General features: G+C 39.2%; 3 protein-coding genes and 1 pseudogene across 4 annotated transcripts; 3 read left to right on the forward strand and 1 right to left on the reverse strand.

Annotated features, from left to right (window-relative positions):
• The first annotated feature begins 557 nt into the window (after positions 1-557).
• LOC106384443 (nucleobase-ascorbate transporter 1-like) lies at positions 558-14,887 on the forward strand. Of its 2 annotated transcripts, none has more exons than XM_048751119.1 (13): positions 558-867; positions 1,147-1,244; positions 1,332-1,508; positions 1,585-1,685; positions 1,758-1,833; positions 1,954-2,013; positions 2,088-2,275; positions 2,345-2,441; positions 2,519-2,605; positions 2,685-2,743; positions 2,819-2,910; positions 2,987-3,064; positions 14,631-14,887. In XM_048751119.1, exons 1-13 carry the CDS (start codon positions 792-794, stop codon positions 14,870-14,872), a joined length of 1,431 nt encoding a protein of 476 aa, XP_048607076.1. In that variant the 5' UTR covers positions 558-791; the 3' UTR covers positions 14,873-14,887. The 2 variants fall into 2 exon arrangements, with proteins under 2 accessions (XP_048607076.1, XP_013679858.2); XM_013824404.3 differs by lacking the exon at positions 14,631-14,887 and adding an exon at positions 3,149-3,779 and having other exon boundaries at positions 567-867.
• LOC106389428 lies at positions 4,671-9,294 on the reverse strand (annotated as a pseudogene).
• Positions 14,888-16,157: 1,270 nt separating the features above from the next.
• Positions 16,158-16,703, forward strand: LOC111211402. Its single transcript, XM_022712468.1, has one exon. The coding sequence runs from the start codon at positions 16,158-16,160 to the stop codon at positions 16,701-16,703; it is 546 nt and encodes a 181-aa protein (XP_022568189.1).
• Positions 16,704-26,004: 9,301 nt separating this feature from the next.
• Positions 26,005-26,798, forward strand: LOC125583031 (secreted RxLR effector protein 161-like). The gene is made up of 3 exons (XM_048749563.1): positions 26,005-26,236; positions 26,300-26,553; positions 26,640-26,798. Exons 1-3 carry the CDS (start codon positions 26,005-26,007, stop codon positions 26,796-26,798), a joined length of 645 nt encoding a protein of 214 aa, XP_048605520.1.
• Positions 26,799-27,030: the final 232 nt, after the last annotated feature.

A 27,030-nucleotide genomic window follows, 5' to 3' on the forward strand; every position in this document is an offset into this window, starting at 1 on the left:
ATATGCTTGTCAATAAAAAGATATAACATATGCAACCCATAATTTTGTAACTGGACGAACTTAATCATATTTTTATAAGGAAAAGTGAAATGTTTCATTTTAATCTCGAGAAATTATTTGAAATATCATAAGTTAATTGCCATTTTAAAAAAAAAATCAATCAAAAATACATTTGGATTTAGAATTTAGTAATCATTGTTAAGGATTTTAGTATTTAAAGAGTGGTTTGGGTTTGGATTTATAGACATTTATAAATTATTTAACAGAATTAATTTACAAACAAAAAGGTAAACTGAAAAAATGGTACAGTATAAATTTATACTAAGATTATTTTTCGGAAACAAGGTGAAAAGATTTTGGCATTTAAAGATCTCGTCATGCAAACAACTAGCAACAACAAATTTTAAAACCAAAATAACTTGAGAAATGAAGTAACTCTTGCGAGGGCCCCACCTAGTCGATACAGAAGTTAATGAGGGGCGAATCCGTAAATAACCAAAATTTTCAAAAAGAGGAGAAAGAGAAGGAAATGTCTCTCTTTCATGAATTCAAAGCCACGCCAGAAGAGAAGTTGCAGAGAAGCTTTTAAATTCGCAGTGCCCACTGTCTCTCTTTTGCAGATTCCTTTTTATTAATTCTTTATTTATTTTTCCTTTTTTTTGAACTGCATATTAACATTTATTTATTTTTTCCTGTTTTTTCTCACTTTATATCTCTACTTTACCTGGGTTCTTCTACTTTTTTTTGTTTATTCTTCCTTTACGTCGTCTTCTTCCTCTGGCTGTGAAGCCATGGCGGAGATAAGCCATCCTCCAATGGAACAGCTTCAAGACCTTGAGTATTGCATCGACTCTAATCCTCCTTGGCGTAATAAACCCCCTCTCTCTCTCTCTCTCTTTCTATTTATTTATATAGTTTGTGTGCAGTTGAATATTATATATGCTTAATGGACCAATGACTCTAATGAACTTAATTTTCTAACTAAATTATTCTAATTAAGGAAACACGAGTTTTGGTGGGCCTTTCATGGAGTTTTCAGAGTCCTGATTTCTTTTACCTAACCTCTTTTTTTGCCGTTTGAGATGTAACTGTAACAACAACGTTCTAAAATCCAATTTGAAACATTGTTTGTGTGTGTTATTGCAGCTGAGACGGTGTTACTAGCATTTCAAAACTACATTCTAATGCTTGGATCAAGTGCTTTTATACCCGCATTGCTCGTACCAGCAATGGGTGGGACTGATGTAAGCCCTCCTTACAACATCTCTTGGTACGTTTCCATGTTTAATGCCCGTGCTAATCTATATATAACCTTAATCTGTGTCCAAAAGGGAGACAAAGCAAGGGTTATGCAGACGCTACTCTTTGTTGCTGGAATCAAGACGCTTGTTCAATCTCTTTTTGGTACGAGGTTGCCTGCTGTCGTTGGAGGCTCTTTCGCTTATGTTATCCCCATTGCTTACATCATTAATGACTCATCCTTACAAAAGATCTCCAATGATCATGAGGTAAAAAAAAAAAAGAAGAAGGCCTAATGAGAATATGCCACACAAGATTATTTGGTAAATAGTATGTTCTTTGCAGAGGTTTATTCACACTATGAGAGCTATACAAGGGGCATTGATTGTAGCTTCAAGCATACAAATCATTCTTGGCTATAGCCAAGTATGGGGTCTTTTCTCAAGGTACATTCATTGCCCTTAATTAATTATAACATTCTTTTTATCCAAAATTCTGATTACTTTTGAAAATCTCAGGTTTTTCAGTCCTCTTGGAATGGCACCAGTTGTTGGATTGGTTGGTCTCGGAATGTTCCAGCGAGGATTTCCACAGGTAGCCCATTCCACACCCTTGTGTTTTTTTTTTTTGAATACCAGGAGGTTCGGGGCCGAAGCTCTGTATCCCCCAACTTACACCAACTAATTATATATATTTATTAACTCTGAATTTCAGCTTGGAAACTGCATTGAGATTGGACTACCGATGCTACTGCTTGTCATCGGACTAACTCAAGTAAAGAAGCTTTGTCTAAGTTTCACCTTTCTTTCTTTCGTTTGCTTATTATTATGTCACATTCTTCTTGGCAGTATCTTAAACATGTCAGACCCTTTAAAGATGTCCCAATCTTCGAACGATTTCCAATCTTGATCTGCGTAACATTTGTTTGGATCTACGCCATTATCTTGACCGCTAGTGGAGCATACAGACACAAGCCATCTCTTACACAGCATAGTTGTCGCACAGACAAAGCTAATCTTATATCGACCGCTCCGTGGTATGTATATGAACAGCTCTTATATTGTGGTTTACATTCTACATATTCTCATTGTTAATGTCTCACCAGGTTCAAATTCCCATACCCTCTCCAGTGGGGCCCTCCAACGTTTGCAGTAGGCCATTCGTTTGCTATGATGTCTGCGGTTCTTGTATCCATGGTCGAGGTATAAACCAAGCAGACTGTTGTTAGGGAAGGATGAAATGAGATTTGAGTATTAAAATTAATGATTGGTTTGTGCAGTCTACTGGAGCTTACATGGCGGCTTCAAGATTAGCTATAGCCACACCCCCTCCTGCTTATGTATTGAGTAGAGGCATTGGATGGCAGGTAAATATAAGTAGTTTTCATAAAGAAACACATTAAAAAATAAATATTCTTATATTTGTATTTGCTATGTTCTTGTCAGGGTATTGGTGTGTTGCTTGATGGTCTTTTCGGAACAGGCACAGGCTCTACTGTTTTAGTGTAAGCAAAGCTTACTGTTCTATATTCTTATATTTATATATAAACACACACTCTCTAATAAATGTGTTATTGCAGAGAGAATGTAGGACTTCTTGGGTTAACAAGAGTAGGAAGCCGTCGCGTCGTTCAAGTATCAGCAGGCTTCATGATCTTCTTCTCTATATTAGGTATTACACCTTAACTCATACTTCGTTTATCATCTCTTGTCATCTTGAAGTTGTGTTGTTTTTTTGTCTCGAACAGGCAAATTCGGTGCTGTTTTCGCGTCTATACCAGTGCCTATCTACGCAGCATTGCACTGTGTCCTCTTCGGCCTCGTTGGTAAGACCATTAAGATTAATAGGAAAACATGTGATTGTTTGTCTATCAAAACATAATCTTTATCTTGATTACATTTCTTTGCAGCTGCGGTTGGTCTCTCGCTTCTTCAGTTCACAAACATGAACAGCATGAGAAACTTAACGATCACTGGCCTTTCGCTCTTTCTTGGAATCTCGATACCTCAGTTCTTTGTTCATTACTGGGACGCTAGACATTACGGGCTAGTTCACACAGACGCGGGATGGTTCAACGCCTTCTTGAACACGGTGTTCATGTCTCCACCGACCGTTGGTCTGATCATTGCGGTTTTTATGGACAATACAGTTGACGTGGAGATGTCGAAGAAAGACAGAGGGATGCCTTGGTGGGTCAAGTTTAGGAACTTTCGAGGAGATAACCGTAATGAAGAGTTCTACAATTTGCCCTTTAACCTCAACAGATTCTTCCCTCCTACTTAATAAATTATATTGACATGCTTTCATGAGGAAACAGAGGCTGCTGCTTTTAGATTCTGATTATTATTCTTTTCTTTGGGTGGTGGTTTTTTAAATTGATGACCTCCATTATTCAAGTAGTTTGTTTGCTTTAGGATTCAATCTCTTCTTTCTGTAGATTTTAATAAGATATGATTAGAATTATTTCTTTTTTTGGGTTTTGTGTGAATGGAATCACTTCTTGTACAAGCTTTTCAGTTTACTTTATTTATTCAGGTCAATCAATATGCTCGAATAGATTTTACATTATCCGTTATATCTAACTTTACAATCGAATCGAGTTCTTGTCCAAACTTATCATCAATTTAATTGTAACAGATTCACTTTTATGTCATTTTCTGAATAGAGAACTTCTTTCACTGGTATAATATGGAGTACACATTTCTAATTCTGATAATCAAAGTACAAATCAAATTAAGTTTTCTTTAAAAAAACCTTCTAAAATACATTTTTATTGATGGAAGTCTCAGTTTTTTTTTTTTTTAAATGTGTTCATTATAAAAGTACATAGAAGAAGTCTGATAGAGCCCTCTGGAGTTGCCAAAACCTTGAGCACTCTTCACAATCATTTATATTGGTCAAATATGAGGAGAGATGTGAGAAAGATTTGTAGCTGATGGGTCTCTCGTAAGCAGGCCAAGGCTAATGTCAAGGCACGCCTCATGGTATGGATACACTCTTTTGCTGATTCCTAAGGAACGTTGGACTGATGAGTTAATTGACTTTATGTTAGAACTTCCAAGAACTAAAAAAGATAGGTATCGTGTCTTTGTGGCTTTAGATAGGTTCTCAAAAATAGTTCATTTAACTCCTTGTCATAAGACTGATAATGCATTTTTGATTACCTAGTTGTTATTTAGACAGGTTGTTTGTTTCCAACTTTCCATGGAATGCAGACCATCATTTCTAATAGATTTACCAAATTCTTATGTCATTTCTGGAGGACGTTGTGATCTAAGTTAAGAACAAAACATTTTTTATTCAAATGTCATCCATAAACTGATACAAACTGATGTTGTAAATCAGATATTGTCAACCCTTTTCCATACATTAATTAAATGTAATGCACTCTTGTTACTTGTGGTCGTAGACGAACGTAAAAGAAACTGAGATCACAACAAGGAAACTTATAACTTCAATCCACACCAACATTTTTAATGTATTTATTTTTTGTCTGGAAAATAATAAAACATCCTGTCAACAATATTATGCAATTTTAAGAATACATAAAATAGCAAACCAACACATGATGAAAACGATAATTTAAAGGCCTAAAATAATTAGTCATTTAAGTTGATTGCAAGTTTGTAGAGAAAACCTTAACGATTCAACCTCTTGCTGTTCTTGTAGCTTTGAAGAACCTCTCTCTGATTGAGATTAACTCCTTTTTGGCTTCACTCGTTGCCAACCGGTTCGCTGGGGACTCTTCACAACACCTAAGTCCCACCTCCAAAACAAGTGTCAAGCATTCAACAACAGGGAAACCAACTTTGAGACCATTTTGAAGAATCGATTTATCAACAGCGTCCAACACTCGCTCGGGCAATGCCGACTTGGTATAGCTGTTTAGTGTGAAGTTCCCTCCAAATAATTCATTGGTCGGTCTTTTTCCGGTGAACATTTCCAAAAGGAGAACCCCAAAACTATACACATCACCATGTATTGTTGGTTGTCCTCCCATTCCATACTCTGCACCATAATTCATGGAAACAAGTTTATATTAAAAATGTGTTAATTTTCTTCGTATAATATTACATACGTGTGATAATTTTACCTGGCGCGGCATAACCGATGGTTCCTCTAACACCAGCAGAACTTAGTTGGTTGAAAAAAGACTCCTGGTCGAACTTGAGTAGAAGACGAGCGAGACCAAAGTCACTAACATGTGCAGTAAAATCATCGTCTAGGAGGACATTGCTTGGCTTAATATCACAATGAGCAATAGGTTCATGACAATGAACATGAAGATAATCCAATACAGACGCCACGTCAATGCCAATGTTGAGCCTTTCAAGAAGTGTCAAGGTTCTTGAAGGCCTAAAAATCTCTTCAACTTCCCCTGGGTGCAGCCACATATCAAAGCTTCCATTAGACATAAACTCATAAACAAGAGCTCTAAATTCGTTTCCTTGGAAATCGATGCTGGAACAAGCCGTCAATAGTCTCACGAGATTACGATGCCTTATGTTCTTCAATGATTCACATTCTGCCATAAAACTCTTCATTGCTCCACGTATCTGCATGTTTAAAACTTTCACGGCAACAACCTTGTTATCCGCAGGGAACAAAGCCTTAAACACGGTACCGAAACTACCTGACCCAATCATATTGCTCAAAGAGAAACCGTCAGTCGCATTTCGAATCTCTCCATAACTAATCTTCTCATGAAAAACCTCCAGTGTTGAAGGAGTTGGATTATTAGTTATATGATTCTTCTTTCCTTTTCTGAACCAACGTAGCAAAACGAAAACTACGAACAGCAGCAAAAGCAAAGCGATGCTTCCGCTAACCCCGATCACAACTTTGTTTAAAAGAAAGTGATGCTTTGATCTCCTCCGTTGTGTTTCAGTGAAGCATGGCTTTAGTTTAAATCCCTTGATGCCTCCACATAGATTTTTGTTTCCAAATATGGAAACCATAGTAGTATTCCGAAACTTTACTTCTGTAGGCAAATTTCCGTCGAAGTTGTTAACAGATAGATTGAGATACTCCAGTGAGGAAAAGTCAGAAAAATATCCAGGTATACTCCCAGAGAGACTATTTCTAGAGAAATCAACTCTTTTAAGACCCTTTAACTAGGGATGTTAACTACAGGGTTAGGGCTCAACCCTCTTTTGTTTATTATAAACCCAGTCCTATATTAACCCAGTCCTATTTTAACCCTATTATAATCAAAAGGTTAGGGCTGGTACCAGGGTTAACTCATTTAATTGAAAAAAATATTTCATTTATTTTTGTTCTTAAATTTTAAAGATAAAACTAGAAAAATTAAGATATGATATGATTCTTTCCGCCAATTTGTTGAGCATTAAATCAAAAGTTTTCCTCCCAAAATCGCAAAATCGAGTTTTTGCTCCACAACTAAGAATAAAGTTTTTCCGTCAAAAAAACAAAAATTGTGTTTTTTCCGCCAAAACCTAATTTGAGTTTTTCCACCAAAACCACAAAATCAAGTTTTCCCGCCAAAACCGCAAAATCGAGTTTTCCCGCAAAAACCGTAAAATCGAGTTTTCCTGTTAAAACCGGCAAATCGAGTTTTCCCGCCAAAACTGTAAAATCGCGTTTTCCCGCCAAAACAGCAAAATCAACTTTTCCGCCGAAACCGCAAAATCTAGTTTTTCCCCTCAAAACCGCAAAATTGAGTTTTCCCGCCAAAACCGCAAAATCGAGTTTTCCCGCCAAAACCGCAAAAACGAGTTTTCCCGCCGAAACCGGCAAATCGAGTTTTCCCGCCAAAACTACAAAATCGCGTTTTCCCGCCGAAACATCAAAAACGAGTTTTCCGCCGAAACCGGCAAATCGGGTTTTCCCGCCGAAACCGCAAAATCGAGTTTTCCCGCCAAAACCGCAAAATCGAGTTTTTCCGCCAAAACCGCAAAATCGATTTTGATTTTTTGGCGGGAAAACTCGATTTTAAAGTTTTGACGAAAAACTCGATTTTGCGTTTTTGGAGAGAAAACTCGATTTTGTTGTTTTTGTTGAAAACTCGATTTTGCGGTTTCGACGGAAAATTTCGTTGTTTAGTTTTAGGCGAGAAAACTCGATTCTAAGTTTCTTTTGGTGAAAAACATTATTAAATATTGTATAATAGTTGTGTGAATCAAAATAAAAGGGTTAGAATTTAAACCCTGGTCCTATTAGGGCCAACCCTGTTTAAACCCTATTTAAAAAATGAGGGTTAGGGTTACAAATGGGTTTGCAGGGTTAGGGCTAACCCTGTTAGGTTGAGCCCATATTAACATCCGTACCTTTAACCCTCTTATATCCGGAATGGCTCCATCAAAATAATTCCCTTGGAGAAAAAGTGTAACCATCGGGAGACAATTGCCTAACGAAGGTGGGATTTTACCAGATAATTTATTATCCGCAGCAGCTAGTGTTACTAGATTTCCAAGTCGTCCAACATCTTTTGGTAGATAGCCGGTCAAGGAATTACCCGACACGTCTAGTTCAACAAGAGATTGAGTTCCCATAATTTCCCAAGGTATTGGCCCATCCAACCTATTAGACCCAATCCATAGGAACCGTAGCGAAGTACAGTTACCAATACTCAGAGGAATGGTTCCTTCAAAGCTATTTTTAGTTTGTCTAACCGAGAGTTGTTTCCTATAGAAGATGGTATCTCTCCAGATAAACTATTTGAGCTGAGATCTAGTGTCCCTAACTGCAAGAGCTTGCCAATTGAGGTTGGGAGTAGACCTTTCAACTGATTTTCTTGTAACCCGAGTGTTTGTAGGTTTACGAGACGCCCAATGTCATGAGGAATGCTTCCAGAGATGAAGTTCTTTCCAAGATTTAAACCTCTGAGCTTTATGGACAGATTTGCTATGGAAGCAGGCAAGTGACCGCCAAGCCTATTTCCAGCAACTGTTAAAACTTCTAGTTGCGTGCAGTTAGTTAAACCACCGAGAAATTCAACATCTCCGGACGAGTGACTTCCCAAGGAATTATAACGAAGAGCCAAGTATAGTAAATTCCGTAATTTTCCAAAGCTCGGAGGAATACTTCCTGTCAGAGTGTTGTTATCAATCGCCAACATTTGAAGCGTGGAGATGTTGGAAAGTGTTGCTGGAATGGCTCCTTCGAGAAGATTACGTCCCATGGTTTAACTCTAGCAGGTTTGGTAGAAGCTCGCCGAGATCAGGTCGCAGGGGACCCGTGAAATAATTATCACTGATGGATAAGTACTGGAGTGAGGTAAAATTGCAGATTGGGGGAGGAAAACTACCAGATAATTTGTTGATCGATATATCAAGAAAGACCATTTGATTCCAACTAGTAGTTATATCATATGGAATCTCTCCTTCTAGATTGTTACCGTAGATTCTAACTTGCATTATTGATGTCATGTTCCCTAGAGATGTAGGGAGCTTCCCTTCCAAGTTGTTTTCACAAATATTCAAATTGTTAAGATTCGTAAGTGATCCTATCTCTGATGGAATGCCTCCTCCAAGATGATTGGAATCTAAATACAGCTCTATCAATCTAGAGCAGTTGAATAGTCCGATTGGAATTTCTCCACTTAGAGCATTAGAACTCATAGACAAGAGCAAAAGTCTAAACAAGTTTCCCACCTCGTGAGGGATGGTACCACCGAAAGCGTTATTAGAGAGATCGAGAGATATGAGAAAGGAAAGATTACCAATAGATGGTGATATCACCCCACCCAATTGCAACCCTGCAAGGTTCAAGTCGATGACTCTCTTGTGTTTGTGCCCGCATGTAACTCCTTTCCAGTTGCACATAGAGACCGAGTTATTCCATGAAGACAAGACATCTCTTTTGCTCTCAGAAACTTGAGATTTAAACGCCAACAACGATTTCCTATCAGTTTCATAGGAAAAAGGAAATGCTTCAAGTAACATGAGAGCACTAAAAGAAAATAAAAGAAAAATGCTTCTCATTTTTTTCTGGGGTAAAAACTTTTCCTACTTCTCAACTCTTTCCAGAAAAAAGGAATGATAAGACGAAGGAGATAAAATAAGTACAGAATCCCTGTTGGGGATTGCATTGGCTCACAAGACAACATATCTGAAAATGCAAGACTTTTCCACAAATCCAGTGGACTTGTAGTCAACTGTCGTGTCCTCTGAGTCAAGTCATATGCTAGTAGTGTCCAAGATTTTCTTTTTCCGTGGACTTGTAGTCAACCCTCTGAGTCAAGTCATCTACTAGTGTCATTTCTTATAATATTCCCAAATGGTTTCTACACAAATTGTCCAAGATATTTTTTCCCGTGGACTTGTAGTCAACCTTCGTGTCCTCCGAGTCAAGTCATCTACTAGTGTGGTTTCTTATAATATTCCAAAATGTTCTACACAATTGTCCAAAGTTTAAACATGGGACTGTTTTAGTGAAATAAGGTTTGACAGAAAGCTCTCTTGGGCACAACAATGGAGGAAGATGCTCGAGAGAAAAAAGACAAAATAAGTAAATTTTCTGTTAGCTTCTCATTAACGTAGTCAAATGACTATATACAATTGTTGTAACCTAACCGGAACAAACCGGGTATCAATGTACAAAGACTAAACCGAATATACATAACCGACATTTAATATATCAATATTCTCCCTCAAGATGGCGCATATATGTTAGTAATGCCCATCTTGCCTAATAGATGTCGGAAAGGATTAGGATAGAACGGCTTAGTGAGTAAATCTGCAAGTTTATTCGCAGACCGTACATGAAGAGTCTTGATCTACCCCATCTTCACTCGTTCTCGAACAATGTGGCAAGCACGTTCCATGTGTTTAGTACGTTCATGGAACACAAAGTTGTTTGCAATATGGAGAGCAGCTGTGTTGTCACAGTAGAGAGGAGCAGCCTCAGAAATATCAAGCCAAAAGTCCTCAAGAAGATTTCGAAACCAGAGCATCTCTCGTACTGCATCAGACATAGCGCAGTATTCAGATTCAGCAGAAGAGTTGGATACCACGTTCTGTTTGTTTGATTTCCAAGATATCAAGGCTGGTCCAACAAACATACAGAATCCAGAGACGCTACGTCGAGTGGCTCTGCATCAGCAAACGCAGAGAGCTTCAAGTCTGACTGAGCTGGGTAGAACAATCCTTGACCAATAGTTCCTTTTAGGTAGCGTAGGACCTTGTACGCAGCTTGTAGGTGAGGAGCTCGTGGAGCTGAAGTGAACTGACATAGCTTATGTACGGCAAAAGTGATGTCAGGCCGAGTAAAGGTGAGGTACAAGAGCTTCCCTATAAGGCGTCGGTAAGATTCTACATCAGACAAGAGTTCACCATCTTCAAGTGAGAGCTTGATGCTAGGATCCATTGGTATAGAAGAAGGTTTCGAACCAATGAGGCCAGTCTCTGTCAAGAGGTCAAGAACATACTTTCGTTGACAGATGTTGATACCAGTAGAAGACTGAGCAATCTCCAAACCGAGAAAATAACGAAGAGTACCCAAATCTCGGAGCTTGAAAGACGTCTTCAAAGCTGTTTTGAGAAAATCAACAGCTTTGTCACAACTGCTTGCAATGATTATGTCATCAACATAAACGAGAACTGACATGTAAACATCCCCAGAGTTCTTCAAGAATAAAGTGTGATCACCAGAAGAAGTATGGAAACCCAACTCAAGCAAAGTTGCAGAGAATTTCAGAAACCATTGACGAGAGGCATGTTTCAAACCGTATAAGGACTTCTTAAGCTTGCAAACTGCGCTGGGAGGAAGAGATTCCCCCTGTCTTGCTGCGTATCCAGGTGGTAAAGTCATGTAAATCTCTTCCTCCATATCGCCATTGAGGAATGCATTGGAGATATATAGCTGAGAAAGAGACCAACCTTTGGCAGCAACAACAGCAAGAAGGAGCTTGACAGTGGCGAGTTTAGCAACAGGGGAGAATGTCTCGACATAGTCCAAGCCTTCTTGTTGAGTAAAGCCTTTGGCCACAAGACGGGCTTTATATCTATCCAGTGTTCCATCAGCGTTCATTTTGACTTTGAAAACCCATTTGCATCCCACAGCTTGCTTGCCTTCAGGTAAAGAACAGATCAACCAAGTGCCATTATCCTCAAGAGCAGTGATCTCAATATCCATTGCTGCACACCATTCCTTAAACTTGAGCGCCTGAACATAAATAGAGGGCTCAGGGATACTATTAACAGCGTTAATAAATATCATATAAGGGTCTGACAGAGCATCATAAGAGAGAACATTGGAGACATGATGCTCAGTAGAAGAGTTCACCGCATAGCAATGATAGTCCTTGAGGTGACTTGGTGGTTTGGAGACTCTGCGAGCACCAGTGGGAGCAGTATCGACACGATGATCAGATAAAGGTGCATCACCGGAGACAGTGGCTTCATGATCATGAGCAGCCATACCAACAGGTGGGAAAAATAGTTCAGCATCATTGGTAATGGCAGGCTTATGAAAAGGAAATATATCTTCATAAAAGACCACGTTTCGGGAGATGAAGATCGTGTTACTCTGAAGATCCAATAACTTGTACCCCTTGTATCCAGAGGGATAACCAAGAAAGACGCAAGCTTTAGCACGTTCTTGAAACTTATGATGATGCTTCGGTGAGGTGTTTGCATAGCACAAACATCCAAAGGTCTTCAAATGGGTATATTCAGGTTCCTTTTGATGTAGAATCTCGAATGGAGTCTTGTTGTCAAGAAGAGGTGAAGGCGTCCTGTTGATAAGGAAAACCGCCGTGAGTACACACTCACCCCATAGAGACAGAGGAACATGAGACTGAAAGAGAAGAGCCCTTGCAACGTTTAGTATGTGTTGATGTTTGCGCTCTACCACTGAGTTCTGTTCAGGTGTCTCAGGGCAGGAGTGATAGGAGATGATCCCTTTACGTTTATAAAGCTCATCAAAACGCAGCTCCGGTGCATTGTCTGAGCGCACAGACTTGACCTTTGTATTGAACTGTGTTTCAACCATTGAGATGAAGGAAGGGAACACTTGCAGCACATCACTCTTATGCTTGAGAAGGTAGATCCATGTAACACGAGAATGGTCATCGACAATGGTAAGAAAGTAACGATGACCATCTTGAGTTTCTTTAGAGAATGGACCCCAAACGTCGATGTGAAGGCGCTCAAAAATAGTTGAACATATGTTCTGCCGTAAAGGAAAAGGCAACTTCTTTTGTTTAGCTCGTTGGAAAATATCGCAATGCACTAGTCCTTTATTCTTAAGTTTAGACATCCCAAGTACATTTGCAAGATTGTCTAAACGCGTAAAAGAAGTATGACCGAGTCTGTGGTGCCAAACAGAGGCATCAATAACAGAATTTGCAACAAAAGAAGGTGAGGTAGGTTCTTCACAAGCTGAATCTTCTCCATCCAAGATGTACAGGTTCGCTATTCTTCTACCTCTTCCAGTCATCAATCCCTTGGAAAGATCCTGAATTAGACAACATTCAGGATCAAAAATAATCCGAGAACCAAGGTCTGTGGTTAAGGAACTGATACTGATAAGGTTCAAGCGGAATGCAGGTATGTATAAAACATTCTGCAAAGTGACAGCTTTGTTGATAACAACAGAACCAACTCCTCCAATAGCAACTGTTTGACCAGTGGGGAGATTCACATGATGCTTGATAGATGTATCAAGCGTAACAAATAGAGATTTGTCATGTGAAACATGGTGTGTCGCACCAGAGTCAATAATCCAAGTTTTCACAGTAGTCACACACCCATAAACAGTAAGAATACCAATGAGACTGAATGTGGAGGGTGGAAAAAAAAATACCAGAAGAACTAGCAACAGACTGACTGATGGAGACCTCAGAATTACCAGCACTGTAGTTCACAGAGGAAGTAGGCTGAAGCTGAGACGAGAAGTAAGCGATGAAATTCTGGATTTGATCCTTACGCAGATTACCAATCAGAGAATCAAGAACACCAGTAAGCGGCTTGTCAGAAGCAGTGACATTAGCAGCTACAGCAGGAGAAGAAGACGGCTTGCCATGAATGGGTTTGCCTTTCTTCTACCCAATGGGGTAACCGTGGAGCTTGTAACAACGATCAATCATGTGTCCCTCAACGCCACAATGAGAACAGGTAGGTCGATTGGTCTTCTTTTGGAAAGCATTCAGAGATCCTGGTGAAACCGCAAACAAAGTGTCTTGAGAAACAGTTTGGGGCTCATGAGAAGCTTGAGAAGAACTGATTTGGTAAGCAGCAGGAATCAAAGGAGAGTTGAACATTCGCTGACTGTCATCTTGGTCAAGAATATTGCAGATTTCAGCCAAATCAGGGAGAGGCTTCTTCATGATTATCTGACCACGAATACTGGAGTATTTGTTGTTCAAGCCAGCTAAGAACTTGATGGTTCTGGAGTGATCAACCTTAGCTTGAGCTTGACGTTGGCCAGCACAGTTGAAGCCATGACAGCACGCACAAGGGTCAGCAACCTCAGAGCTATCAAGATTATCACAAAGAGTCTTCAACGCCGTGTAGTAAACAGACAGATCCAGCGATCCCTGGCGTAGATCTTGGATTTGTTGAACGAGCTGAAAGGTCCTGGGTAAGTTGGTTTTGTGAAAACGATCATGGATATCCTTCCAAATCTGAGCAGCATCATCAAAGGAAAGAATACTACCATAGATTTGTTCTGAGACCGAGTTCAAAAGCCAAGATTTAACCATACTATTGCACCTGGACCAGATCCGAAACAGAGGGTTACCTTCAGCCGGACGAGGGAGAGAGTTATCGATGAAAGTGATTTTGTTCTTCGCATCCAGTGCTATCTTCATCGTAGAACTCCATTGACCATAGTTCGATCCATCCAGCTGAACAGAGACAATCGACAGACATGGATGATCGGCGTGATGGAGAAACAACGGAGAGTGAACGCTATCGGGGTTCATCAGTGCAGCAAGAGCAAACGGATTCTCCACTAGCGGAGCCGGAACAGCCTCGGGAATAGAGGCGGGGCTAGCAACGGGAGGATTCGAGCTACCCGCACGGGCGAAATGACCAGTACGGCGATTGCGACGAAGAGTGACCACCATCGGAGCAGAAAACGGTGAAAGTGAGATCGATCGAAGCGGAAACTGAACGAGAAAACGATGTTGAGCTAGAGCTCAAGGTTCTGATACCATTTTAGTGAAATAAGGTTTGAACATAAAGCTCTCTTGGGCACAACAATGGAGGAAGATGCTCGAGAGAGAAAAGACAAAATAAGGAAACTTTCTGTTAGCTTCTCATTACCGTAATCAAATGACTATATACAATTGTTGTAACAACGTTAGCGGAACAAACCGGGTATCAAATGTACAAAGACTAAACCGAATATACATAACCGACATTCAATATATCAATAGACTGTTTATCATCAAAACATAATCTTTATCTTGATTACATTTCTTGCAGCTGCGGTTGGTCTCTCGTTTCTTCAGTTCACAAACACGAGCAGCATGAGAAACTTAACGATCACTGGTCTTTCGCTCTTTCTTGGAATCTCGATACCTCAGTTCTTTGTTCATTACTGGGACGCTAGACATTACGGGATTGTTCACACAGACGCGGGATGGTTCAACGCATTCTTGAACACGGTGTATGTCTCCACCGACGGTTGGTCTGATCATTGCGGTTTTTATGGACAATACAGTTGAAGTGGAGAAAGAGTTGTAGCTGATGGGTCCCTTGTAAGCAAGCTAAGGCAAATGCCACGGCACGACCTCAAGGTATGGACACTCCTTTGCTGATTCCCATTGAAAGTTAAACTGATGAATCAATTGACTTTATGTTAGAACTGCCAAAAACTAAAAAAAATACATTTATCCTGGCTTTATGGCTTTAGATAGATTTTCAAAAATAATTCATTTTATATATTGGTCACAAGGCTGATGATGCATCTGCATCTGTGATATACAATTTCACATACTCATTTATTGATAAAGTAAATCTGTTTATTCCTGCACTACCAGTCTAACAGCCCTCATCAATACATACACGTATGAGTTGTGTAAATTTATGCGCCAACACACAATAAATTCAATTTTGATACACGATCTAACAAATTCCAACTGTCACATAACTTGACCATTTTCTGTATATAAAACTATGAAATTTAAGCAATACTAAATTTTGATCCGCGCTTTGAAAGCACGGAATTGCTAATCTTTTAAAATTATTTTTAAGTGATAAACATTTGTAAAATTTATATTTTTCCAAAAAAATAATGTTTTTTATAGCAAAATTATAATTGTAAATTATTATTATTTTTATGCTGATTAATTCGATAAGATTTTGGAACATTTATAGGTTTCCATTACAATGATAATTTTTTCTTTCTTTCTTACATAGATTAAATTTTTGTTGGTAAACCTTTTTGGAATTGTTTGAAATTATATAAACTTTAATTTTACTTTTAGAAATTTTAAATACAATTTAAGTTGGTGTAAACAAAATTTTCGACTTGTATAAAATAAATTCGTTGCTATAATTTATAATAAGTCAACTTTCAGAAGTGAAATTAATAACTGTTATGCATTTTAATTAGAATTTTAAACTTTTTTTATCTTTATATAAAAGAGCTTAGTGGACCTCTTTGACACCTCATTTGGGGCGATTCTAACATAAGAAGCTTTTTAAACCCACCTGCAGAAAAACAAAACCAAATTTGTTTTGTAAAGTGGTTGTTTCAGATTTTCACTAAAAAACAGATTTAACATAGTATATGTTATATTTATTGTGATGTCAATTATAGAAAGTCTTGTTCACCAAGATTTACTTGTACTTGGTCTCCAAGCTAAATCCTCATATTGTATCCTTATATAAGGAGTTCATTATTCATGGAATAAGATACACCAATTATTCTCTTCTCTTGTCTTCTCTTCTCTATTTACAACACATTATCAACACGAAACTCTAACGATCTTGAGCTAATAGTGAGCTATGTCGAACTTTACTAGTCTTGAATTCGAAGTTCTTGATATCACTGGAAACAACTATTTGGCTTGGGCATTAGATGCCGAGTTTTCCCTCAGTGCAAAGGGACTTGAAGGTACAATCCTAGAAGGAAATCAAGCCCAAAATCAAGATAAAGCGAAGGCTATGATATTCCTTCGTCATCACCTCCATGGAGATCTCAAAAATGAGTATTTGACGGTGAAAGATCCACAAGTCCTTTGGAACGACTTAAAGGAAAGGTATGATCACCAGAAAACTGTGATTTTACCCAAAGCTCGTTATGAATGGGCACATCTGAGATTACAAGACTTTAAGTATGTAAGTGATTACAACTCAGCCTTGTTCAAAATTACTTCCAAGTTGGAGTTATGTGGGGAGAAAATCACGGAAGCTGATAAGTTAGAGAAGACATTCTCTACTTTTCATGCAAATAATGTTGTCCTGCAGACACAATACAGTAAAAGGGATTCCAGAAGTATTCTCAACTTATATCTTGTCCCCTTGTGGCTGAGCAAAACAATGAGCTTTTGATGAAAAATCATGGACTACGTCCAACTGGTTCTGCTCCATTCCCTGAAGCGAATGTAACTGAACAGAATAACACTGGCCGCGAAAATGGCTACACTCATGGTCGCGATCGTGGTCGTGGTCGTGGACTTGGTCGTAGAGATACACGTGGACGTGGATATGGTCAAATTCGAGTCCGGGGAGTTTCTTTTAAGAACTCTAACTCTCATGAGAAGTGGAAAAAGAAAGATGGTGACAAACAAGAAAATGAGTGCCACCGATGTGGAAGTAAAGACCATTGGGCTCGTACGTGCCGTACACCAACACATATTGTTGCCTTGTATCAACAGTCAGTAAAACAAAAGGGAAAGAATATGGAAACAAACATGGTGTACCAAGGTGGAGAGGATGACTTTGATTTTGGTGATGCCACTCACCTTGACCTTTCTGATTTTTTCATTGACGAAGAGAAAAAGTGATTGAACAATAACTATTTAAGAGATACTTTGTTTTAGTTTATTTATTGGCTTTTAATTATTTGGCTTTTAGTTATTGACTTTGGTTTTTATTTACTATGATGTTGTTTCTTTTGCATTAATGAATTTAATCTATTTTATTATTTTATATGAGATTATAATTTATTTTATTTATTTATTTGAAGAAAAATGGATGGTGGAGATTTATGCTTAACAAACAGTGCTACTAGTCACACAATTCTAAAAAATAAGAAATATTTTTCTCATTTAATAAATAGAGAAGCAAATGTGAGCACTATAACAGGTAGTGCAAAGATAATTGAAGGCTCCGAAAGAGCAAACATAATACTTCCTATGGGAGCACAACTTGAAATTGTTGATGCACTGTATTCTCCAAAGTCTCAAAGAAACTTACTGAGTTTTAAAGATATTCGCAGAAATGGATATCAAATTGAGACTATGAATGAAGGAAATATTGAATTTTTTCACATTACAAGTATTATTCATGGCTCTAAGAAAGTAGTAGAAAGACTACCAACATTCTCCACCGGATTGTATTATACTAGGATTAGTGCAATTGAGGCAAATGCCATAGTAAACCAGAAGTTTACTGAAAATATTACTGTTTGTCATGATCGGTTAGGTCATCCCGGTTCAACAATGTTGTGAAAGATAATCACAAATTCATGTGGGCATCCACTGAAGAACTAGAAGATTCTTCCTAATGATTATTCATGTGCTGTTTGTTCTCAAGGCAAATTGATTATAAGGCCTTCACCAGCCAAGATAATTTATGAATCAATAAACTTTCTGGAACGTATCCAAGGAGACATTTGTGGGGCGATTCACCCACCATGTGGAACCTTTAGATATTTTATGGTTCTAATTGACTCATCAACAAGATGGTCACATGTTTCTTTGTTATCAACTCACAACCTGGCGTTTGCGAGACTGCTTTCTCAATTGATCAAATTACGAGCACATTTTCCAGATTTTCCCTTTAAGGCAATTCGCCTAGACAATGCTGGTGAATTCATGTCCAAGGCTTTTAATGATTATTGCATGTCTATTGGGATAAGTGTTGAACATCCTGTAGCACATGTTAACACACAAAATGGTTTAGCTGAATCGTTAATTAAACGTCTTCAGTTGATTGCTAGACCATTGCTTATGAAATTGATATATGGTGTTTTTGGCATCTCGTATATATGTTTTCTAATTGGTTTTCAAGTTATTATCGAGTCTTCCTAGTCCTTTTCGAGTCATTACAGGTCTGGAGTTGCATTGGATGGGAGATGCACCAGTTGAAACAAAAGATGCAGAAAAGAATGCAATCTGGAGATTTTCATGCGGAACAGTCTGAGTGACTGTTCCCGATAGCGGAACAACCCGAGTGGCTGTTCTGGATAGAGCGGAGCAACCCGAGTGCTTATTCCAGCGGCAGAGATTTTTAAGGAAACTACAAGTCATTATGGGATTTGCCCTAATTATCCCATCTTTTTCTCCCAGCCGCCGGTGGCTTTGATATATCATATTTTTCTCTCTATTTTTACATTCTACGCTACTTTTTACACAAGGAACCAGACTTGAGCTTTTAGAGATTTGTGATTTGATACTTTGTAAAGGGAGAAGGCTCCATCTCTCTCACCATAGAGAAGAACCCCCTGAACCCTTATTCTATTTTATCTACACATGTTTTATTCAGTCTCTGTCTCTGTGTTTTCTCTGTTCATGGCTGAGTAGTCAACTTGCTTAGTCTAGGGTGTTTGGGGGTTAAATCCGTGAGTTAAACATAGATAAGTGAAACCATTGATTGTCTTCATTCATAATTGTTCTTAATGCTTGCATTAAACTGGCCGATTAATGTTAGATCCTAGGTTTAACATGTTCATTAACCGTGTAATAGGTTGCTAGATCTGTTATGAATGAGCATTGCATCCCTAACCAGCGAAAGTAGATGTTAGGGTGTTTTGTGAACATATCGGACTTGATCTCTATTGCTTGATGTCGCGTCTTGATCCAAACGAGAGTTTAGGTGTCAAGATCGATCAGCATAGGGAGCAGTACCACGACAGTGGACTGTTCTACTTGAATGATCCGAGTTTTTGACTTGCTCTTAAATAAACTTGAATAATTGTTTGGCTCACACTTGCTTAACACCCGATCAAACCACCCTAGGCTAGCATTTTTAATCATCTGAAATCTTTAATTAATCTTATTACTTGCTTGTTACGAAACCTTAATCTCAAAACCCCCATCATTGTTTTAGCTAAGTATTTATCCCATAAAGATAAAGTGTAATCATTGGTCTCTGTGGATTCGATCCTAAAGTGCTACATCGACATACCATTCGATTGTGGTAGTGTGCACATTAGGTTAATAGGTGTGCGTATACACGTAATATCAATTTGGCGCCGTTGCCGGGGACCATCTTTTTACCTTTATTTTTCGGTTATTTATTTAGTCTAAGACCTCTAACTTGCTCTATCCTTTTTGTTGTAACTAATGTTCCAGGGGTATGACCAGTAGACATACTCGGAGAAACGCACAAGGAGAATTGGTTACACTTACCAACCAGGAGCTAGCAAGGTTAGAAAGAACAAATCGTCAACAGCCAAGGCAAACCGACACCACTATGGGTAATCATGCCAATCAGGATGATCTAGCTGCAGCAATGCAACTCATGCAGCAGCAGATGCAACAGTTGCAGCAGACCATTCAAGCGCAGGAACAAGCTGCTCAGCAGCAGCAGGAACAACAGGCACAGACTGTTCCAATCGGGCAGAGAAACCTTCCTTGCAACATCCCTACAACTCGGTCTGCCATAGTTCCTCCACCCTGCACTAGGCAGGACTTTGAGATCAAGCCTGCTTTGATCGGTCTAGTACAGAGAAAGGTGTTCTCTAGTCTCTCTACAGAAATTCCAATGGAGCATATTGAGAGCTTTGAAAAAGTCAGCAGTTTCACTCGCGCGAATGATGTTCCACCAGACTGCATCAGGTGCATTTTATTCTCATTCTCTCTTGATGGAAAAGCTGCAGGTGGTTGAACTCTCTCCCTACCGGCTCTCTCACTTCATGGGAACATGTCCGATCAGCGTTTCTCAACCATTTCTACTCTAAGGCGAGAACAGCTGCATTGAGGAACAATGCCAAGTATGACACTCTTGCGAGCCACATAAGAAAGATCGATGTTCAGCTTGCTCAAACAGTTGAGAGTGTCAAGAGGCAACATGGGATGCTCCCTGGAAAAACTGATAAAAATCCTAGGACTGAGCACTGTAATGCAATACAGCAGTCGTTCGCTGAGACTGTTCTAGGCGCAAAAGAGAACACAGAGCAGTCTGCTAGCTCTGGAGTGACTGCTCCTAGCGAACCTGCTGAGACTCCACTAGTGCGAGTCTATGTTCCTAAGGTTCTCTATCCAATTCAACCTAAACATCTGATGGATCCTATTAGTGCAGAGCAGCTGGCTGGGTTTAGGAAGATGGTAAGAAGGCTTCCTCAAAAGATCTCATTTGAACATGCTTGGGAGATTCGGCCATTGCATATGTTCTTCAAAAATTGCAGAGAATCTCAGGAGGAAATCAAGGCACTCTTTACTGAAGCACTGACACCATCGCTGAAGGTACTGCCTAAGGTTGATGACCCTGGAAAGTTTGTTTTTCCTTGTTTCATTGCTGGAGTAGAATTCAAGGAAGCTCTTTCTGATTCTGGGTCTAGTGTGAACCTTGTCTCAAAAGCGATTGTAGACGAACTGGGCATTGTTGATGTTGAGCCTTCTCAGGTGAAGCTGGCCTTTGCAAACTCTTCCATAGCAGTCCCTTATGGAACCATTCGCAATCTTCATGTCCATGTTGGGGACTGTGTGCTCCATACCGAATTTTAAGTTGTTGAGATGAGGAACGATCATGAGATGCCTTTGATCTTTGGAAGATCATTTATGGCTACAGTGGGAGCAATCGTCGACATGCCTAATAAGAGAGTTTCCTTCTCCAACATCAACAAGAAGGTTTTCTACAAGGCTGTCCCAACCAGATCACAAATCTGATACGCCTCCTGCATCTCAGTGGTTAGTGGAGAACAGCTGGAAATTGTTCCAAAGAAGGAGCTTGGTAAAAAGGGTGAGATCAAAGAAGTCCCGGATGGAGATCCTCACATTGATACCAAGAAACTCAGTGGGAATGTAAAGCTGAATGAAAAAGTCCAGAAGAAAAGGGTCAAGGGTGATCCTATGATGACTTTGATACCTCGCTTGTGTGATGAAAAATCCATTGAGTATGAGGTAAAGTGCAAGGATACCTCTAAACCTTTCTCTAAAGTCAGAGTAATTCTCACACATGAGCTGCAAGAGAAAGGAGAGCTGCTGTGAAAGGGTTGTTGAGCAGAGTTTTGAAGCTGAACATGTCTGATTGTGGAGCTTGTTTTGGAACAAGCCCTCCTGCTCAACCCGACTGATCCCAGTCACCAAGTCAAGCTAGTGACTTAAACCAAGCGCTTGGTGGGAGGTAACCCACTGTTTATTGAGTCTCAAGTAAAAAAAAAATGTTTATTCTTGTTTTCACCTTCTCTCTGATTTATTTTCACACCAGGGACGTTGTAAAGTAAGTCTGGGGGAGGGATTTCGTCGTTTACTAACTCGTTTCTTTCTATTTGTTCTTCTTTTGAGTCAGTTTGAGTCAGTTTTTAGGATTGAGTCAGTCATAAATTTGTGGGAATTAGGACCTTATTCCGTGTTGATCCCTAACCACCTCGTGCTTTAGTTATCTTATTCAGTGACCTTAGCAGTGGCGAAAGATACACATGTGGACATGTACCACCCTGACATATCTCACTTGATTCTCCAGAAGTTCTCAGCCGATCAGGTTACACTGGGTAGACTTAACTCCACCTAACTTGAATCTTGACTGAAATTCTTCTTATTATGGGCATTAGATCAAGGAAACGAGAACACACTCAGGACTTCTTATCCTTTTTATCCATCCTGTTGATCCTGAGTGGCTAGCTCATCTTTAGCTAGTTCCCACCCTGCACCTTAGCCTTTATTCCACCTTCATACATTTGTTTTTCGGTGTCATATGTGCAGATATGTGCAAAAAGGTCGGAGAGGAAAGGATCAACGCAGCGTCTTACTCGTTACTGCTGCAGAAATTCGGTCAGAAAGGAGAATAAGCAGATTAAAGGAGCAACCGCTCCATAGCCAATGAACTGCGCAAGAGCAGGGGTGGAGAACCTGAATGGTTGTGAAATCAAAACCACCAGTGGCACTCAGAACCATCATGTATTACCTCCTTCTTCGTCACATCACCATATCAGTATTCAAAAAAAAAAAAAAAAACGAAAATAAGGTGATGGAGAAGGGGAAGAAATCAAAGAAACATGAGCCACTAGGGAGGTCGATCAAAAGAGTGGGTACCAAGAGGAAAGTGGAAAGCAGAACAATCATTTGCCTGTTCCGTCGTCAGAACAGTCGCACCAGATAGAGCAAAAACGAGTAGAGGTTGTGGACATCAATGGATCTATCCTCTCTTGCCATTTTGTGTGATATCCTGCATCCTCTACAATGAAATGGTAGCCCCTAAACACTTTTAACTCCACCATTAAATAGCCTGTTTAACACCTAGCCCGTCTACCCTGAATAATGCCTGTGATGAGAAGCTCACGCTACTCTTAAATGAATGTAGGGAGTTCTGTCTCGATAGTGTTGATTTTTCAGGTTTGAGATGTAGAGTATGGAGCCGATTTTTGAACAGCAGTCAGTGGGGTTCCGGTAAGGGTGTGTTGTCCTAGTTTTACTGTTTATATGGTTCAAAGATTCTTGGTTAAAGTATGGTTGCTGAGAATAGGAGAGTTCCCACACTTTCAAACCTTTCTCCCTGTCCTTGATACTTGACATTGTTTGAGGACAAACAAGGATCTAAGTCGGGGGGAATTGATATCTGTTGTTTTTGGCATTTTGTATATATGTTTTCTAATTGGTTTTCAAGTTATTATCGAGTCTTCCTAGTCCTTTTCGAGTCATTACAGTTCTAGAGTTGTATTGGATGGGAGATGCACCAGTTGGAGCAAAAGATGCATAAAAGAATGCAATCTGGAGATTTTCACGCGGAACAGTCTGAGTGACTGTTCCCGATAGTGGAACAACCCAAGTGACTGTTCTGGATAGAGCGGAGCAACCCGAGTGCCTGTTCCAGCGGCAGAGATTTTTAATGAAACTACAAGTCATTATGGGATTTGCCCTAATTATACCATCTTTTTCTCCCAGCCGCCGGTGGCTTTGATATATCATATTTTTCTCTTTCTTTTTACATTCTACGCTACTTTTTACACAAGGAACCAGACTTGAGCTTTTAGAGATTTGTGATTTGATACTTTGTAAAGGGAGAAGACTCCATCTCTCTCACCATAGAGAAGAACCCCCTGAACCCTTATTCTATTTTATCTACACATGTTTTATTCAGTCTTTGTCTCTGTGTTTTCTCTGTTTATGGCTGAGTAGTTAACTTGCTTAGTCTAGGGTGTTTGGGTGTTAGATCCGTGAGTTAAACATAGATAAGTGAAACCATTGATTGTCTTCATTCATAATTGTTCTTAATGCTTGCATTAAACTGCCCGATTAATGTTAGATTCTAGGTTTAACCTGTTCATTAACCGTGTAATAGGTTGCTAGATCTGTTATGAATGAGCATTGCATCCCTAACCAGCGAAAGTAGATGTTAGGGTGTTTTGTGAACATATCGGACTTGATCTCTATTGCTTGCTGTCGCGTCTTGATCCAAACGAGAGTTTAGGTATCAAGATCGATCAGCATAGGGAGCAGTACCACGACAGTGGACTGTTCTACTTGAGTGATCCGAGTTTTAGACTTGCTCTTAAATAAACTTGAATAATTATTTGGCTCACACTTGCTTAACACCCGATCAAACCACCATAGGCTAGCATTTTTAATCATCTGGAATCTTTAATTAATCTTATTACTTGCTTGTTACGAAACCATCATCTCAAAACTCCCATCATTGTTTTAGCTAAGTATTGATCCCATAAAGATAAAGTGTAATCGTTGGTCTCTGTGGATTCGATCCTAAAGTGCTACATCGACATACCATTCGATTGTGGTAGTGTGCACAATAGGTTAATTGGTGTGCGTATACACGTAATATCAGAAATCAAAACTCCCAGTCTCTGCATGGGGGCATGCTATATTACATGCAGCAGCGTTGATTCGCATAAGGCCAACGAGTAATCATCAATTCTCCCCATCACAATTGATTATGGGTCAGGAGCCAAATATTTTCCATCTTAAGATATTTGGATGTGCAGTATATGTTCCGATTGCTCCACCACAGTTATCTAAAATGGGACCTCAACGAAGGTTAGGAATATATGTTGGATATGATTCTTCATAAATAATTAAATATTTAGAGCCATCCACCGGGGATTTATTTAAGGCCTGATTCGCAGACTGTCATTTTAATGAGTCTGTTTTTCCAACATTAGGGGAAGAAAAGAAATAGTTGGGAAAAGATATTAACTGGAATGAATTATCATTATCTTATCTTGATCCTCGAACTAAAGAATGTGACTTAGAAGTCCAAAAGATAATTCATTTACAAAGCTTAGCAAACCAGTTGCCAGATGCATTTACTGACCCAAAAAGAGTGACCATGTCACATATCCGAACTGTAAATGCTCCAGTTAGAATGAATGTCCAAGAAGGACAAAATCAACATGCTAATGAGTCTAAGGCACGCCTGAAGCATGGTAGACCTATCGGTTCTAAAGATAAAAATCCTCGAAAAAGAAAAGGAGCAGAAATTGGTAATAATGAAACCGAGGTAATAACTACAAATGAAAAATCTCCAGAAGAGAACATGACACAAGAAGAAATTCAGGTACCTGATAATGAAGAGATCTCAACTAACTATGTCATGTCTGGAATGAAATGGAACCGAAAGCAAATCGACGTGGATGATATTTTTGCATACAATGTAGCAGTTGATCTTATGGATGAGGATCATGAACCAAAATATATTGAAGAGTGTACACGAAGAAGTGATTGGCTAAAATGGAAAGAAGCAATAGATGCTGAACTAAAATCTCTTACAAAAAGAGCAGTGTTTGGACATGTAGTCCGTACACCTAAAGGTGTAAAACCAGTGGGATATAAATGGGGTTTTGTGCGAAAGAGGAATGAAAATGGTGAGATTGTGAGATACAAAGCACGTTTAGTTGCTCAATGATTTTCACAAATACCAGGAATTGACAATGAAGAGACATACTCTCCTGTGGTGGATGCTACTACATTCAAGTTCCTTATCAGTCTGGCGATAAAGGAAGGACTTGATTTACGCTTAATGGATGTAGTCACAGCTTACTTATATGGCCCACTAGATACTGACATTTACATGAAAGTCCCAGAAGGATTTAAACTGCCAGAAGCAGCAAATTCTAATTCTCGAATAAGTTATAGCATAAAGTTAAATCGATCTCTTTATGGACTGAAACAATCAGGACGTATGTGGTATAATGGCCTAAGTGAGTACTTGTTGAAAGAAGACTATAAAAACGATCATATCAGTCCATGTATCTTTATAAAGAGATTTGAGAAAGGATATATTATAATTGCAGTGTATGTTGATGATTTAAACATTATTGGAACTCCTGAAGAGATTTCAATTACAATGGATTACTTGAAGAAATAATTTGAGATGAAAGATCTTGGAAAAACAAGGTTTTGTTTGGGACTACAAATTGAGCACCTTAAGAATGGAATCTTAGTGCATCAAGAAACTCACATAAAAGGTGGCTAAACGATTTTCTATGGATCAAGTACACCCTTTGAGTAGTCCAATGGTGGTAAGATCACTCGATGTGAATAAAGATCCCTTCCGCCCTAGAGAGAAGAATGAAGAAGTTCTTGGTCCTGAAGTACCATACTTAAGTGCTATAGGGGCATTAATGTACCTTGCCAGTCATACAAGACCTGATATATCATTTGCAGTGAATCTATTGGCAAGGTTTAGTTCATGCCCAACTCGTAGGCATTGGAATGGGATAAAACATATACTTCGATACCTCCAAGGTACGAAAGAGATGGTAATATTCTTTCCTAACCCATCCACAAAAGATTTGATTGGTTTTGCAGATGATGGATACATGTCTGATCCCCACAATGCTAGATCACAAACAGGATATGTGTTTACTTGTGGTGGTACTGCTATCTCTTGGCGTTCGATGAAGCAAACAATTGCAGCTACTTCTTCCAACCACGCAGAGATTTTAGCCATTCATGAAGCTAGTCGCGAGTGTGTATGGTTAAGATCCGTCATTCAACATATACGAGAAGATTGTGGTCTATCTACAGGGAAAGAATCCCCAACAGATGGATACATGCTGCATGTATCGCTCAACTCAAAGATGGATACATCAAAGGAGACAGAACAAAGTGCATTCTACCGAAATTATTTTTCACCCATGATCTACAGAAGAATGGCGATGTTCGTGTCGTTCAAGTTCGTTCAAGTGACAATTTAGCTGACTTATTCACCAAGGCGCTACCCACTTCTACTTTCAAGAAGGTTGTTCATCTTATCGGATTACGTCGTCTCAAGGATCTTGACGTTTGTATACATGAGGGGAAGTAATTGCGCACTGCACTCTTTTTCCCTTAACCATGGTTTTTCCCACTGGATTTTCCTGGTAAGGTTTTTAACGAGGCAGTATCATACGCGCATAATAGACATCAAGGGGAAGTGTTATATTTATTGTGATGTCAATTATACTAAGTCTTGTTCACCAAGATTTACTTGTACTTGGTCTCCAAGCTAAACCCTCATATTGTATCCCTTTATAAGGAGTTCATTATTCATGGATTAA

Source organism: Brassica napus, chromosome C3, assembly GCF_020379485.1.
Source record: "Brassica napus cultivar Da-Ae chromosome C3, Da-Ae, whole genome shotgun sequence".
NCBI classification, from domain to species: Eukaryota; Viridiplantae; Streptophyta; class Magnoliopsida; order Brassicales; family Brassicaceae; genus Brassica; species Brassica napus.